Source organism: Juglans microcarpa x Juglans regia, chromosome 4D (assembly GCF_004785595.1).
Source record: "Juglans microcarpa x Juglans regia isolate MS1-56 chromosome 4D, Jm3101_v1.0, whole genome shotgun sequence".
NCBI classification, from domain to species: domain Eukaryota; kingdom Viridiplantae; phylum Streptophyta; class Magnoliopsida; order Fagales; family Juglandaceae; genus Juglans; species Juglans microcarpa x Juglans regia.
The window spans coordinates 34062625-34076192 of record NC_054600.1 but is presented as its reverse complement, the minus strand read 5'-3'; the positions used below and the strand labels follow the sequence as shown (position 1 = coordinate 34076192).

General features: G+C 35.9%; 3 protein-coding genes across 4 annotated transcripts in view; 2 read left to right on the top strand and 1 right to left on the bottom strand.

Annotated features, from left to right (window-relative positions):
• LOC121261319 (cytochrome b-c1 complex subunit 7-2, mitochondrial-like) overlaps nucleotides 1–2115 on the bottom strand; it is an 8597-nt gene extending 6482 nt beyond the window's left edge. Inside the window, exons 1-2 of one of the 2 annotated variants that reach the window (XM_041163636.1) lie at nucleotides 1869–2115; nucleotides 1600–1757 (exon numbers count right to left, since the gene is read on the bottom strand). In XM_041163636.1, the coding sequence (XP_041019570.1) occupies nucleotides 1600–1757; nucleotides 1869–1962 (252 nt within the window). In that variant the 5' untranslated portion in view covers nucleotides 1963–2115. Of the gene's footprint in view, nucleotides 1–1519; nucleotides 1758–1868 lie in introns of both variants that reach the window. The other variant, XM_041163637.1, reaches the window with a different exon arrangement.
• A 3012-nt stretch (nucleotides 2116–5127) lies between these two features.
• LOC121261312 (potassium channel AKT1-like) lies at nucleotides 5128–11323 on the top strand. The gene is given in 13 exon segments (XM_041163623.1): nucleotides 5128–5545; nucleotides 5797–6162; nucleotides 6699–6756; nucleotides 6850–7167; nucleotides 7699–7944; nucleotides 8106–8204; nucleotides 8280–8312; nucleotides 8412–8597; nucleotides 8962–9156; nucleotides 9245–9320; nucleotides 9757–9957; nucleotides 9960–10355; nucleotides 10817–11323. Coding segments are annotated over 13 exon segments (2724 nt in total). The 5' UTR covers nucleotides 5128–5324; the 3' UTR covers nucleotides 11146–11323.
• A 998-nt stretch (nucleotides 11324–12321) lies between these two features.
• LOC121260315 (probable LRR receptor-like serine/threonine-protein kinase At3g47570) lies at nucleotides 12322–13300 on the top strand. Its single transcript, XM_041162138.1, has 2 exons — nucleotides 12322–12690; nucleotides 12803–13300. The coding sequence occupies exons 1-2, from the start codon at nucleotides 12322–12324 to the stop codon at nucleotides 13298–13300; spliced, it is 867 nt and encodes a 288-aa protein (XP_041018072.1).
• The last annotated feature ends 268 nt before the right edge of the window (nucleotides 13301–13568 follow it).

Genomic DNA, 13568 nt, shown 5'->3' with positions numbered 1-13568 from the left:
TACAGATTGGAATTGCCACAGGAGTCAGCTGTACATCCAGTGTTTCATGTAGGGCTGAGCAAAAATCGAAAAATCCGACTTCGCACCGACTCCGCTCTGACTCCTATAAGTCGGAATTGGAGTTGGAGTTTTTTTAACCAAAAAAGTCGACGTCGGAGTTGGCAACGTACCGACGCCGATATTGTACATATTTTATAAAAATATATGTATTTTTTATATATTAATCATATATATTTTATATAATTTAACTTATATAGTTAATTAAATTCAATAATATACTAGTATGAGCAAATTATTATAAAATAATATGTTTATACTATAATATAAACAGACTAAATTCACTAATAATAGTTTAGTATATGTAAACACCATACTATTAACTATTACTATCATGTAACACTAATATATAATAACATGTAATACTAATTATATCATAACTAATGTATAATAACATTTAATAAAAATCTATTGTGTATAAACACAAATATATAAATTTATAATATCATGTAATACTAATATATAATAACTAAAATATAATAACATGTACTAGCAATGTATAATAATCAATGTATAATAACATGTAATACTGATGTACAAATATTAACATGTATAATAACAACAATTTGTACAATGATTTATTTTTTCAATTTTGGTTATGTTTTAATCAAATTGAAAAAATATTTTTTTAAAAAAACTGAAATCTGGAAGCCCAAATCCGATTAGTAAGAGCCCAAAATTTTCAAATTGAAATTTCAAATGAGCTAAAAAAAAAGCCCAAATCTAACTCCGCTCCGACAAGTCAGAGTCGGAGTCGAATCGGAGGCTATGCAAACTGGAACCGGAGTCGGAAGTCGGATTCGACCTCTAACGAAGTCGGAGTCGAAGTTGGAGGTATGGCACTCCAACTCCGACATTGTCGGTGCTCAGTCTAGTTTCATGTGTCCAGATTAAAGAAGCATGTTGGGCCATTGAAGACTATCTCAACTGTGTTACTATTGCAAGATTCTCATGGTGCACTACGAACTGACCTTGAGGAAGTGTTGCAGAGGATAATGACTTCTGACTTCATCAAAAAAAGAGAAGAATGACTTCTGTTGATAATAAACCATTTATTGAATTGTTGATTAAATGGCATGGGCTTCTGAGGAAGATGCTACATGGGTTCCTGTTGAACAATCGAGAAGGCAGTATCCTGACCTTGTGGGCAAGGTCTTTTGAAGGGGGGGTGGGGGGGGTGAATTGTTATGTGTACTTAGAAAAAGAGATGAAGAGAGGAGTCTGGAAGTTAGTTAGCCATCAACTGAAGGGTTAGTGCAGCAATTAGCAGTTAGTTAAGCACGTCGTGGCACATGTCATTAAGCAGTGGATAAGTACATCTGTAGCCTTACTTAGTTGATTGAATGTACTAGAATACCCTTTCCTTTCTAACTGACTTAACGTCTGGATTGTGTATAAAAAGGGATGTATTTCTGATGTAATGCATTGAACTGATCCCTCGAAGATCAGAGTTTGAGCGCATTTCTGAGTTAATTGTTACAGAGATAGCAATAATAATTTTTTTAAAAATACTCTTAACGTAAGAAAAGGGTTAAAGAAAACCTGAAGGTTCTCTTGGAGGTACTCGTGCTTCATGGAGAGGTCCATGGCGCGCTTGAGACGCTGATTGCGCGCGTCTACTATCTCCCTTGGCAGCCGATTCAGTGCCTCCTTCACATCAAGATCGTAGTACGGATCGTATAGATCGTCGTATCGAAGCCCTATATTTCATTTCAAATTACGCAAAAAAGGAAAAAACAAAAAAAAAAAAAAAGTGTATAAACATATGCATCGAGGACAGGAAAATTTAGGGTTTCGGAGAAGAGGCGGACCGTATTTGCGGAGGCGTTTGGATAGGGTTTTCATGTGCTGAGCCGCGAACCAGTTCTTCTTTGGGTCCAGAAATGTTTGCAAAAAAGACGACATCTTTGTGTCGGAATGTGCTATCGGAAATCTCTTCTGAAAGAAAGACTCGTCCACTCCAGAAGGCAGATATTGGGGAAAAAAAATAAAATAAAATGAAGAGGTCAAACTAGGCCCATTATGATTTCTTCGGCCCAATAGTGGACCAAAATGAGGCCTATAAACGAAGAGGTCTTACAGTCTTGGTCCATTTAAAACTTGAGTGGCACTTTTATCAATTTACTAAAAGTCAAGGTCCATGTAACAGTAAAGCCCAACCATAGCACTAGCACACATATCAGCCCTTTTTAATAAAAAATAAAAATAATTACATATCAGCTCTAACAAGGATTATTAAGGAATTGTCAATTCTGTTCAGTAACTTGCGATATTTATTACATCTCAATATATTAATTTACTAATTTTGATATTGATTTAATTAATAAATCATCCTATAGTTTATAATGAATCGTTGCAATTAAAATGTGTCATATCAATTGGCACGTGCATGAAAAAATAAATAATAAATAATAATTTTTTTTCCAATCTCAAATTGCCGTGTTCGAACATCTGAGATTAATTCAAATATATATTTTATTTAAAACCTTTCTTTTTTGGTCAATGCAGTACTAAGTTGGCTCACGTGGGATTTAGATAATGAGATGAAATGAGATAGTTTTTTATATTAAGATCTTGAATTGAGTTGAGTTGAATTAAGTTGAGATGATAAAATATTTTTAAAATATTATTTTTTAATATTATTATTAATTTAAAATTTAAAAAAGTTGAATTATTTATTATATTTTGTATTGAAATTTAAAAAAGTTATAATGCATGATGAATTGAGATTAGTTGAGATGTATTTAGTAACCAAACGAAACTTGAAAGTTAAAAATTAAATAAAATATTTTTTTAATATTATTATTATTTTGATATTTGAAAAAATTAAATTATTTATTATATTTTATGTAAAAATTTTAATAACAAGATGGAATAAATTAAGATGATTTTGATAAACTAAACTCACTGTACACATGATTGTCGATGTGCGGACACAGCCAAACATATATAGATCATGTATGGCCGACCATCCAAAATTTAGCAAATGTATGTGATCTTTGACATAATTTACGATCATAAATATCCATGAATTTCCAACCAAACATTGGAAAAGGGAAAGATCTAGAAAAAGGGTCCCAACTCACATGAATAGCATATATGCAATATATATTATGCGTTACTTGAAGAGCTACCAATGTCCAAAGAATATAGACCAATGTTTGGTTCATGCATTTGGTTCCTTGACCGAATTGAGATCGGTTTAGATTTAGACTTCTTTTAACATTTAAATATCTAATTTTTAAATCGGTGATATTGTTTGTTTTCATAAGTGATATGAGATGAGATGAGATGAGATGAGATAAAAATTGAAAGTTGAATAAAATATTATTAGAATATATATTTTTAATATTATTTTTATTTTTAGATTTGAAAAAGTTAAATTATTTATTTTATTTTATGTGAAAATTTAAAAAAATTATAATGATTAGATGAGATGAAATGAAAAGTTTTGTAAAAGTGAACGAGATAAATTCGTCTAAACTCAAAACCTATTTATATATGAAATTTATAATTTTTTTTAACTCAATACCTCTTTACACGCTAGATTTATGACTTTTTTAACTTTCTATAAATATATGTAAACTTATATTAATTTCAAAATATATTTGAATTCATTTTAGACAGATATAACATAACTCACTTAACCATTTTAACTCGAGAACTCAATAAACATACAGACGCAGTCAAATTCCTCAATAATCATGCATGCATGGGCGTGCTCGATTCATGGCCACGTATGCGGCTACTTGATATGGAGTCGACGGCAGCAATGAGCTGAACATAGATCAGATGTACTTGTCGGCAGAGCTGTGCTACTGCATGTTTATGATCATACCAATTACGATCGAGATCTACGGCCAGTACTTGCTACTGCTTTAGTCATTGCCTTGCCTTTAAGCTACGTACGTACGTACCTACATGCATATATGGAAGTTTCATCAGAATACATGTGATTTACAAATTAAGAAAGATTTTATAAAAATAAATAAATTATAAAATATTTTTATAATTATAAAATATGAAAGAATTATGGGTGGGAGAGGAAAACACTTTTGAGAGTGAAAATCATCACATGCACCTGCCTGCGCGCCCGCTGAACTACGAACAGACACTGCTGAGAAGTCTTGTTCACATCAGGCTGCATGCATGGCCCATGAAACATCGAGGATCTAGGTAATTTACTTTAGAGGGAACTGATTCAAAGGCAAACCGATTAAAATTGGTGATATGCGTTCGACAATTCCAAGAGGGGAAGAAAAAACAACATCAATCTTTAGCACTTTTTTTTTTAAGGAAAATGCTTTAATATTCCTTGCTTTCTTATATTCCTTGCATTGAAATAAAGATCTATAGTTTCAATATTTTATTTTATTTTTGTTAGTTTATATTCTCTCAAGTTAATGAAAAATGAAAAATGAAAACTTAAAATAAATATATATATATATATATTTTTTTTTTGAGTCGGGGAGAGCAATCGAACCCAAAACCTCAATTTTAGAGATTTGAGTGGGTTATATGCCCTTTGCAATAAATACAAATTTTAATGAGACAAGCGGCTGGTTTTCCTAGAATGTATGTCTTTATAATATGGTCGAAATTAAGAAAAGGAGTTCATTTAATTTTTTTAATTTTTTAAAAGGGTCTAATTTAATTAACTTAAACAAGCGAATACAAATTTAAGGAAAATGTGAGAAATTAAGTAAATAGATTTATTAATTCAATCTATTCTGGGACAATAATTAATTTAATAGTATATCTACAGGTAATGAAAATCAGGTCGATCCGTATGTTTAGCCTTAGGACTAGATCTTAGTATTTATCTATATATATTCAGTTTCATTTTTTTAAAAAAATTATTTTATTTTTGGAATATTTAAGAGATAATACTATTTTTATGCTTTTTCTATTTATAAATAAACCGAATTAACAAATTTCTTTTTATTAGAACTGAATTAACAATTGGAATATTTTTTTATGGACAAATTAACAAATGGATATTATCATATTTATGAGAAAAAAAAAGGATACAAAATGGTAATTTTGAAATGTTGACGACCCAGTTTTTGGAGGGACATTCGTCCTAACTGTAAAACGGAAGGGACGCAAACGAAACGATGGTTTGAAACAGTTGAAAGAAAACAGAGAGAGAGAGAGAGAGAGAGAGAGAGAGAGAGAGAACCTGGCCTCGGTGCTGGGTCTGGTGTAAGTAATGGCTGCATGATTTAGAAATAGAGAGATAGAGATCGGGGAACTAAAACTGGGCAATGTCGACGCCGAAGCCGAGAAAGAAGCTGGGAGGGGTGTTGAGAAGTTCGATGTGCGGGCGAGAAGGAGGAGGAGCAGAGGATCAGCAGCCCCCGAGGGACGATGGCAGCCATTACAGCCTCACCGCCGGCCTTCTTCCTCCTCTCGGGGCCACCGCTTTCAAGACTCGCCACGTCAAGCTCCGACCCTTCATTGTCTCCCCATTTGATCCCCGCTACAGGTTCATTCTTCCCCCTTTTCCTCTCTTTCCTTCTCCCTTTCTCTCTTATTTTCTTCCTTTGATTGTTAAATAATCGATTGAATTACCATTTCTTCTCCTGTTGAATCTTTTGCCATTTTCTTTTGCGGCTATGTTGCTTCTTTCTAGGATTCAAACTGCTCGTTTTATATCGTGGTGTATTTAACACGATGTTTGTTTTATTTATTGGAGATGAAATGATCTAGACACGCCTCTTTTGACTGATATTGCAGACTCTGGGAGACATTTCTGGTGTTTCTAGTCTTCTACACGGCATGGGTATCTCCGTTTGAATTTGGGTTCCTTGAGAAACCAAGGGGACCTCTTGCTGTAATCGATAATGTTGTCAACAGTTTTTTCGCCGTTGACATTGTATTGACTTTCTTTGTGGCATACCTGGATAAGGCTTCTTATCTCTTCATTGACAACCGGAAGCTGATTGCTTGGAGGTACACCAGGACTTGGTTGTTATTCGATGTCATCTCTACAATCCCTTCTGAAGCTGCTAGGAGTATATTGCCCCCGGCCCTACAAACATACGGGTACTTCAATTTGCTCCGCCTCTGGCGTCTCCGAAGGGTTAGTAAAATGTTTGCCAGGTAACTGGGAATTCCCATATTGACATTTCTACACAATATTGAGCTCATATTAAAGGCCAGATCTCCATCAAAGTTGAAAATTTGAAAATATAGCTAGGTATCTAGGATGCAAATCGAAACTTTTGGTAGTTTGGGATGCAAAGTGAAAAATACTTGGTTGTTCGTGGGTGGAAAATGTATTATCTCCTGAAGAGTAATATAATTTAAAAAGGATGCAGTGTCCATTGTTTAGTTGAGAACAAATTCCATGATGGTCAATACAAGGAGACTCATCTCCTTAAGTCCCCCGAGGGTAAACATGAAGGGGCACAAATCCCTTCATACTCATGTATCTATACACTTGGTTTTCTGGAGTTGCTTTTGGAATGCAAGCTGGCTGTATTCCCTAATGTCCCATCAACCTAAAGTAATTTCAGTGCATCATGAAAGAAGTGGCCTCTTTTTCTCTTAGGAGTTATTTTTCGTCCCCTCCCTCCTTCCCCAGATTGTCTATTTACAGTAGTTGCTCATGAAATTCTCTTCTTTGATCATGTCAGATTGGAAAAAGACAGGAAATTCAGCTACTTTTGGGTTCGATGTGCAAAGCTTATATGTGTCAGTATCTGCTATCAATATCTGGTCATTTCCATTGAAGTGTCGGATTCTCAATAATGATATATATCTTATCGTGCTTTTGCGGCCTTCTAGGTTACTCTCTTTGCAGTTCATTGTGCAGCCTGCTGCTTCTATCTTATTGCTGCTCGAAATACTGACCCAAGTAGGACATGGATCTCACTTATCTTGGAAAACTTTCATGATCAGCGTTTGTTTGTCCGATATGTGACCTCGGTTTATTGGTCCATTACCACGCTTACAACCACTGGCTATGGTGACTTGCATGCTACGAATACCAAGGAAATGATATTTGATATCTTCTACATGCTTTTTGATCTTGGTCTAACATCCTATATTATTGGAAATATGACAAATCTGGTTGTCCATGGGACAAGTCGAACAAGGAGATTTGTGAGTAAACTCTTTCCTAATACTATTTTCTGACTGGATAAATGCTTTCCTGTGTCAGAATGCTTTTTTTTGGTCAAGTATGGTTCAATTGGCTTTGGGGAAAACCCTTTGTTTCATGTTACTTTTCCTAGAGGATGGATTTTCTTTCTTCATGATGGTTGTAAGAAATTTGAGCTTCTGAAAGGTCCTCGAGTTAGACAAGTGAATCACTTAATTAGCTAGAATGCCACTTTGCCCTGCTTGTTGTTGCAACTTGTAATTGAATGGCCCCCAGATTCGACATACAAATGAAATCTACTTTCTCATATTTGTAGTTTCTACTTTCTATTGCAATCTCTTGTTACTTTACTTGGCTATGATATTGGCAAGGGCTTATAAGCTTGTTTATATAATCGTCCTAGCATTATGAGTTTCTCCCAAATTTATAAATCACCCTTGCAAACTTTTCAATTAAATGAGCGCCCATAATTTGAGAACCGTCGAATTTTTAAATTTGTTTATTTTAGCGGTCTCATTTGTATGGAATTTCAGAGAGACACCATTCAAGCAGCCACGAGCTTTGCACAAAGGAATGACCTACCTGTTCGCTTGCAAGAGCAGATGCTTGATAATTTATGTTTGAAGTTCAGAACTGATTCAGAAGGGCTGCAGCAGCAAGAGATTCTTGATTCCCTTCCTAAAGCCATTCGTTCTAGTATCTCACATTTTCTCTTCTATTCACTTGTTGATAACGTGTACTTGTTCCGTGGGGTATCGCATGACTTGCTTTTCCAACTGGTAATGCTGCTAACTTTGTTTCATAATCTTTGATGGCGTTTTCACGGGGTATCAAACTATGTTTTTAGATTTAACAAGAAAACGGTATCCAAAAGTTCCAACCACCAACTGGTCTCTTCGCACACTTTGTTTAATTTCTGTCTTGATTTCTTGTATTAAAGGTCTCGGAGATGAAGGCTGAATATTTTCCTCCCAAAGAAGATGTGATTTTGCAGAATGAAGCACCCACAGACTTGTACATACTGGTTACTGGTACTGCGGTAAGAACTAAAATTCCATTACGAAAGAGAAACTGTACTTAGTCATTAAACTCTCTCTCTCTCTCTCTCTCTCAGGAACTCATTGTGGAGGGGAACGGAACAGAAAAGGCAAGTAAAATGATAGATATCTTTTTATAATTTTTTCACCATTTGTCTTCACTGCGGTGTCTAGGAGTTTAATATGTTCTATGTAACGGATGGTTGCAGACTGTTGGCGAGGCTGTGACGGGAGATGTTATTGGTGAGATAGGCATGCTCTGTTACAGGCCCCAGCTGTTTACAGTTCGGACCAAACGATTGAGTCAGCTGCTGCGTTTGAACCGTACCGCTTTTTTAAATATAGTTCAGGCAAATGTTGGAGATGGGACAATAATCATGAACAATCTTCTTCAGGTTAGTAAAGGTTTTGGCGCCCATTCACTTCCTTTTCCCTTTTTAATAGCGGTGGGGGAGGGGCTATGTCTTTCTTTGAAAAGAAATGAATGGTTTCTTAGGATAGTTTTCTTTCTTTGAAATGAAGGTGAGGGATGTAACTTCAAGGAATGAGGCTAAGTTGGACACCTTGTTCCTCCCATTATTCCAAGTGCTTCAGTCATACAACACAACAATTTAATTATTTATGTTTGATAATAATAATAACAACAATAATAAGATTTTGAAGAAACGATGTACAAACAAGTCTAACTAAATGATAGTTGTACGTTCAAGAGGAGGAATATTTATCTTCTTTATCGATGGAATTTTTCATTTGATGCAGCATTTGAAAGATTTGAGGGATCCACTGATGGAAGGAGTTCTAATAGATACAGAGCATATGCTAGCCCAGGGCAGGATGGGTTTGCCTCTTAGTTTATGCTTTGCAGCAGCCAGAGGTGATGATCTACTGCTGCTTCAGTTGCTGAGGCGTGGTTCAGATCCAAATGAAACAGACAATGGAGGACGGACTGCACTGGTGTGGTGATCATCTTTTCTATACGCATTTTTTTCCTCAAGGTAATCTTTGAATCAGAGGCTGAGCTTTCTTTGCTCCATTGCAACAGCACACTGCAGCAGCTAATGGAAGTGAGCATTGTGTAGTTCTACTTCTAGAGTATGGAGCAGATCCTAACATCAAAGGTATCCTCTAGTGTGTGGCAAAATATGAATCCCTTGATACATTTGCGTGTTCTTATAATCTTTTTCCTTCTGCTCCTCTAGGTTCTTTCTAGGTCGATTTTATACTTTCTTAATATAGATTTAGCAAATTGGGAAGCCGGACTTGATGTTTAATTTATAAACTAGAGATTTAATGTACATAGCCGATTTCATATAAGGAATATTTAATTGACTTGAGTTGAGCTTATATTGGAGAAAACATTGCCGTTTACTGCCAATGACCTTGGCGTGTCGCTTCCCTCCATCCTTACGGACGGTGGGGTTCCAGGTTCAAGGTTCGTTACCCTATAACTGAGGCTGCGTGCCCCTTCAAAATCTGCCCAAGAAAAAAGAAGAAACATTGCCGTTTCTCTGTATAAATTGGCTTTCATCGTTATCTATTCTTTCTTTTTTGCAGATTCAGATGGCAGCATTCCCTTATGGGAAGCAATATCGGGGAGGCACAAATCTGTGACTAAACTTCTCATAGACAATGGAGCAGAGATATCTTCTGGTGATGTGGGTAATTATGCATGCGCTGCTGTTGAGCGTAACAACTTGGAATTGCTCAAGGACATTGTCCAATATGGTGGGATCGTGACACTGCCCAATAGCAATGGACTACAGCTCTTCATGCAGCAGTATGTGAAGGAAGTACTGAGATAGTTAAGTTTCTGTTGGACCAAGGAGCCGACATTGATAAACCAGATATAAGTGGATGGACCCCTAGGGCTTTGGCGGATCATCAGGGCCATGAAGATATTAAGGAATTGTTTCAGAGCAAGAAAGAAGAGATCAAGAAACCACCAGCTATCCCACCAGTTCGAAAGAAACCAGGTATGTCATTCCTTGGGAAGTACCAGAGTGAGCCCACAATGCTTCCATACGTCCATGAAAGCCTTCCAGCTACCCGGGAGGAGACATGGTCAGATAGTCGTCCAAGGCGAAGGGCTAACAATTTTTGCAATTCACTTTTTGGGGTCATGTCTGCTGCTAATTCTGGAGCTGCTAATGCTGGTGAGTTTGCATCTTGATCTGTTTTGCATACTTTGTTAGGATTTCTCTGAAAATTCTATCACCTTTCGAGTCAGAATATCATTACCGTGATGTGGGTGTCATATACTGGTGTGGTTAACTTCGGCCGTTGTCAATATATCAAGATCATGTACCAAGCTAAAAACTTGATTGAGGAATCAATAAATGCATGTTTGAAATAAGAAAGCACATACTGTCAATTGAGAAATATTCAGAAATCCTTTCAATTCTTTTTTAATAAAAATAAACGACCTCGCTACCGTTGGTTTATATTAAAATGAGCCGAGCTGAGTGTAACTTGAAGAAACTGTAAATCTTGTCATGTAGTTGATGCTCATTTTGTGATCTTGAACACCTGAAGTTGATGCTCTTAGATAAATTTAAGTGACCATTAAGTTTCCAATTGAAGTATTCACAGAAAACTGAAACTTCAAAACATGCAGGTGGAGGAGAACTTCTTACATCTGCTGCAAGTTTTGGCAGTATGCGGAGTATGAACAACTTCCCAGCTAGAGTGACTCTTAGTTGTCCAGAGAAAGATGAAGTTGCTAGAAAGCTTGTGCTCCTGCCTCATTCCCTTCAAGAACTACTTGATATTGGTGCCAAAAGATTTGGGACCTCTCCAACCAAAGTTTTAACTAAAGAAGGAGCTGAAATAGAAGATATAGAGCTTATTAGAGATGGTGATTATCTTGTTCTAGTTAGCGATACAGGAAGTGAAAAATGCCACACGACTGATCAAGAGTTGGGGTCAACCTCCGAGAGTCGTTAGGGCAGTTATACTTCTTACAATTGGTGATACAATACTCCACGAGCATTTTGAGCCAAGGGAGTGGGACAGACGTACATTGAATTATAACTTCTGATATTTCTTTCTTTCTTTCTTCTGATATTTCTTTTCGCCTTTTTACTTGCAGATTTTGTAACTTATTTCTTTGAACACCCTTATAGATTTTTTTTCTTTTTTTTTTTTTGGGGGTGGGGGGGGGGGGTTTGTTAGAAGAAAGTCGAATTACAAGTGGAATTTGGGTTTCCTGCAATGTAAGGCAATTACACGACAGCTTATAAATATGTTTCTTACTAGCAAGGAATCTATACCGTACAAATTCGTTTGTTGTCTCCTTAATGGGAAATTCATTGTCTGGGTATCTTCCATTAGATTCTGAACTTTCTTGTCCTAATCTTGAACTTCTGCTGGCTGCTGGCAGTAGCCTCCACATTGGACTAGCCAAATATCAATACAAGTCTAAACTTTAGCTAGATGTAAAAAAAAGCCTTCACATTGAACTAGCCAATGGTTCAAAGCTTAAGACTTGAGCTATAGTAAATCTTAAGTCTTCTCCAAACATGGCTGGCTAGCTACTATTCACAATGAAAAGCAATATTTTATTATTTCATCACTTTTGAATGGTAAAATATGCATGACATGCACATTATTTATTTTATTAATTGAGAATATTGATAGAGTAGACAAATTATTTCTACAAAGCATGAAGATTTAGGAAATATATGAATTATATTTGCAAAAATAAAAAATAAAAAAATGTATATATAATATTATATTATTATTTTAACTTTAAGATAGCTAGTCCAATGTAGATTCATTTAGTCAAAAATTGATACTATAGCTAAAAGTTAAGATTCTAGCTAAATTTTAGACTTGGCAATAGCTAGGCCATTGCCAATGCTCAGCGGCCATATCCCATCCTATCTTTCAAATTGTTCCAAATTAATAGGCTGGAAGCATCAATACCATTAAATATGTGGAACCTCCAAATTTTGTTGTTTTTGGATTTTTCATTAAATTCCCTGCGTGGAAATCTGGCTCTAAACATGAAAAAGTTGCATGTTATTGAATACGTGGATTTATCTCAAAACCAAATTAATGCAAGTATTCCTTCCGAGCATCAATGGAGCTTTCCAACACCTCAGCTATCTTGACTTGTCCATGAACTCATTTGAAGGAGACATTCCTCAATCTTTTGGAGACTTGAAAGGATTGGATATGTTAAACCTCTCGTACAATAATCTCTCAGGTACAATTCCAAAATCTCTTGAGGTACTTTCACATCTCAAGTATTTGAATGTGTCTTTCAATAAGCCATCAGGAGAGATTCCATCCAATGGACCTTTTGCAAACTTTACAGCCGAGTCATTCCTAGGTAATAAAGGCCTTTGTGGAAATTCAATTTTTGGAGTTCGACCTTGCAAAAATCCAAGCTCCCAAGAATCAGGAGCAATAATATTTGCAGCATTGGTTTATATGCTGAGAAAACACCGGAAAAGTAAGATGCAGAATCTAAGTTCACCTAGTATGGTACCTACGTTGGAGAATAGAATGATATCGTATCAAGAGCTTAGCCGAGGGACAAACAACTTTTGTCAAAGCAACTTGCTTGGAACTGGAGGTTTTTCCTCTGTGTACAAAGGGATCCTTTCTGACGGATCATTGTTGCTGTCAAGGGATCCTTTCTGACGGGATCATTGTTGCTGTCAGAGTTCTAAATTTGCAATTAGACGGTGCTTTCAAAAGCTTTGATGCGGAATGCAAGGTTTTACGAACAATTCGGCATAGAAATCTTGTTAAAGTCATAAGTACATGCTCCAACCCAGAGTTCAGAGCTTTGATACTACAGTACATGGCGAACGGCAGCCTTGAAAAGTACTTATACCACCACAACTATTGCTTGAATCTTCTCCAAAGAGTAAACATCATGATTGGTATTGCATTAGCATTGGAATATCTCCACCACGATCAGTCAGAACCAGTGGTGCATTGTGATTTGAAGCCTAACAATATTCTTTTGGATGAGGACATGGTTGCACATGTGAGTGATTTTGGCCTTGCAAAGATTTTAATCGAAAATAAGGACACAACACAAACCAAAACTCTTGGTACACTTGGCTACATTGCACCAGGTACATGAAATTCTCCTCCTGGTATTTATTTCAGTGCTGAGCAGTATAATAAACTAATACATAGCTAACTTTGAACATGACAACCGAGTAAGAAACAAATTCTACGAAAATTTTCATCAGCTGAGTTCTTTCTTTATAGATCTTAGACATGAAAATGCAGAAGAATTAAAAGTTACAAAACAATGGTTGCCTGGTCAATCAATAATTACCTCTTTATTTCTCTCATATATCAATCGATGATTATTCTATATTTTATTATATTAAGGGTAACTTTAT

Coding starts and splice junctions, on each gene's coding strand:
- LOC121260315 (XM_041162138.1), top strand. CDS start 12,322: ATGAACTCATTTGAAGGAGACATTCCTCAATCTTTTGGAGACTTGAAA. Junction 12,691..12,802: donor ATCTAAGTTCACCTAGTATG/GTACCTACGTTG, acceptor CTGTGTACAAAG/GGATCCTTTCTGACGGATCA.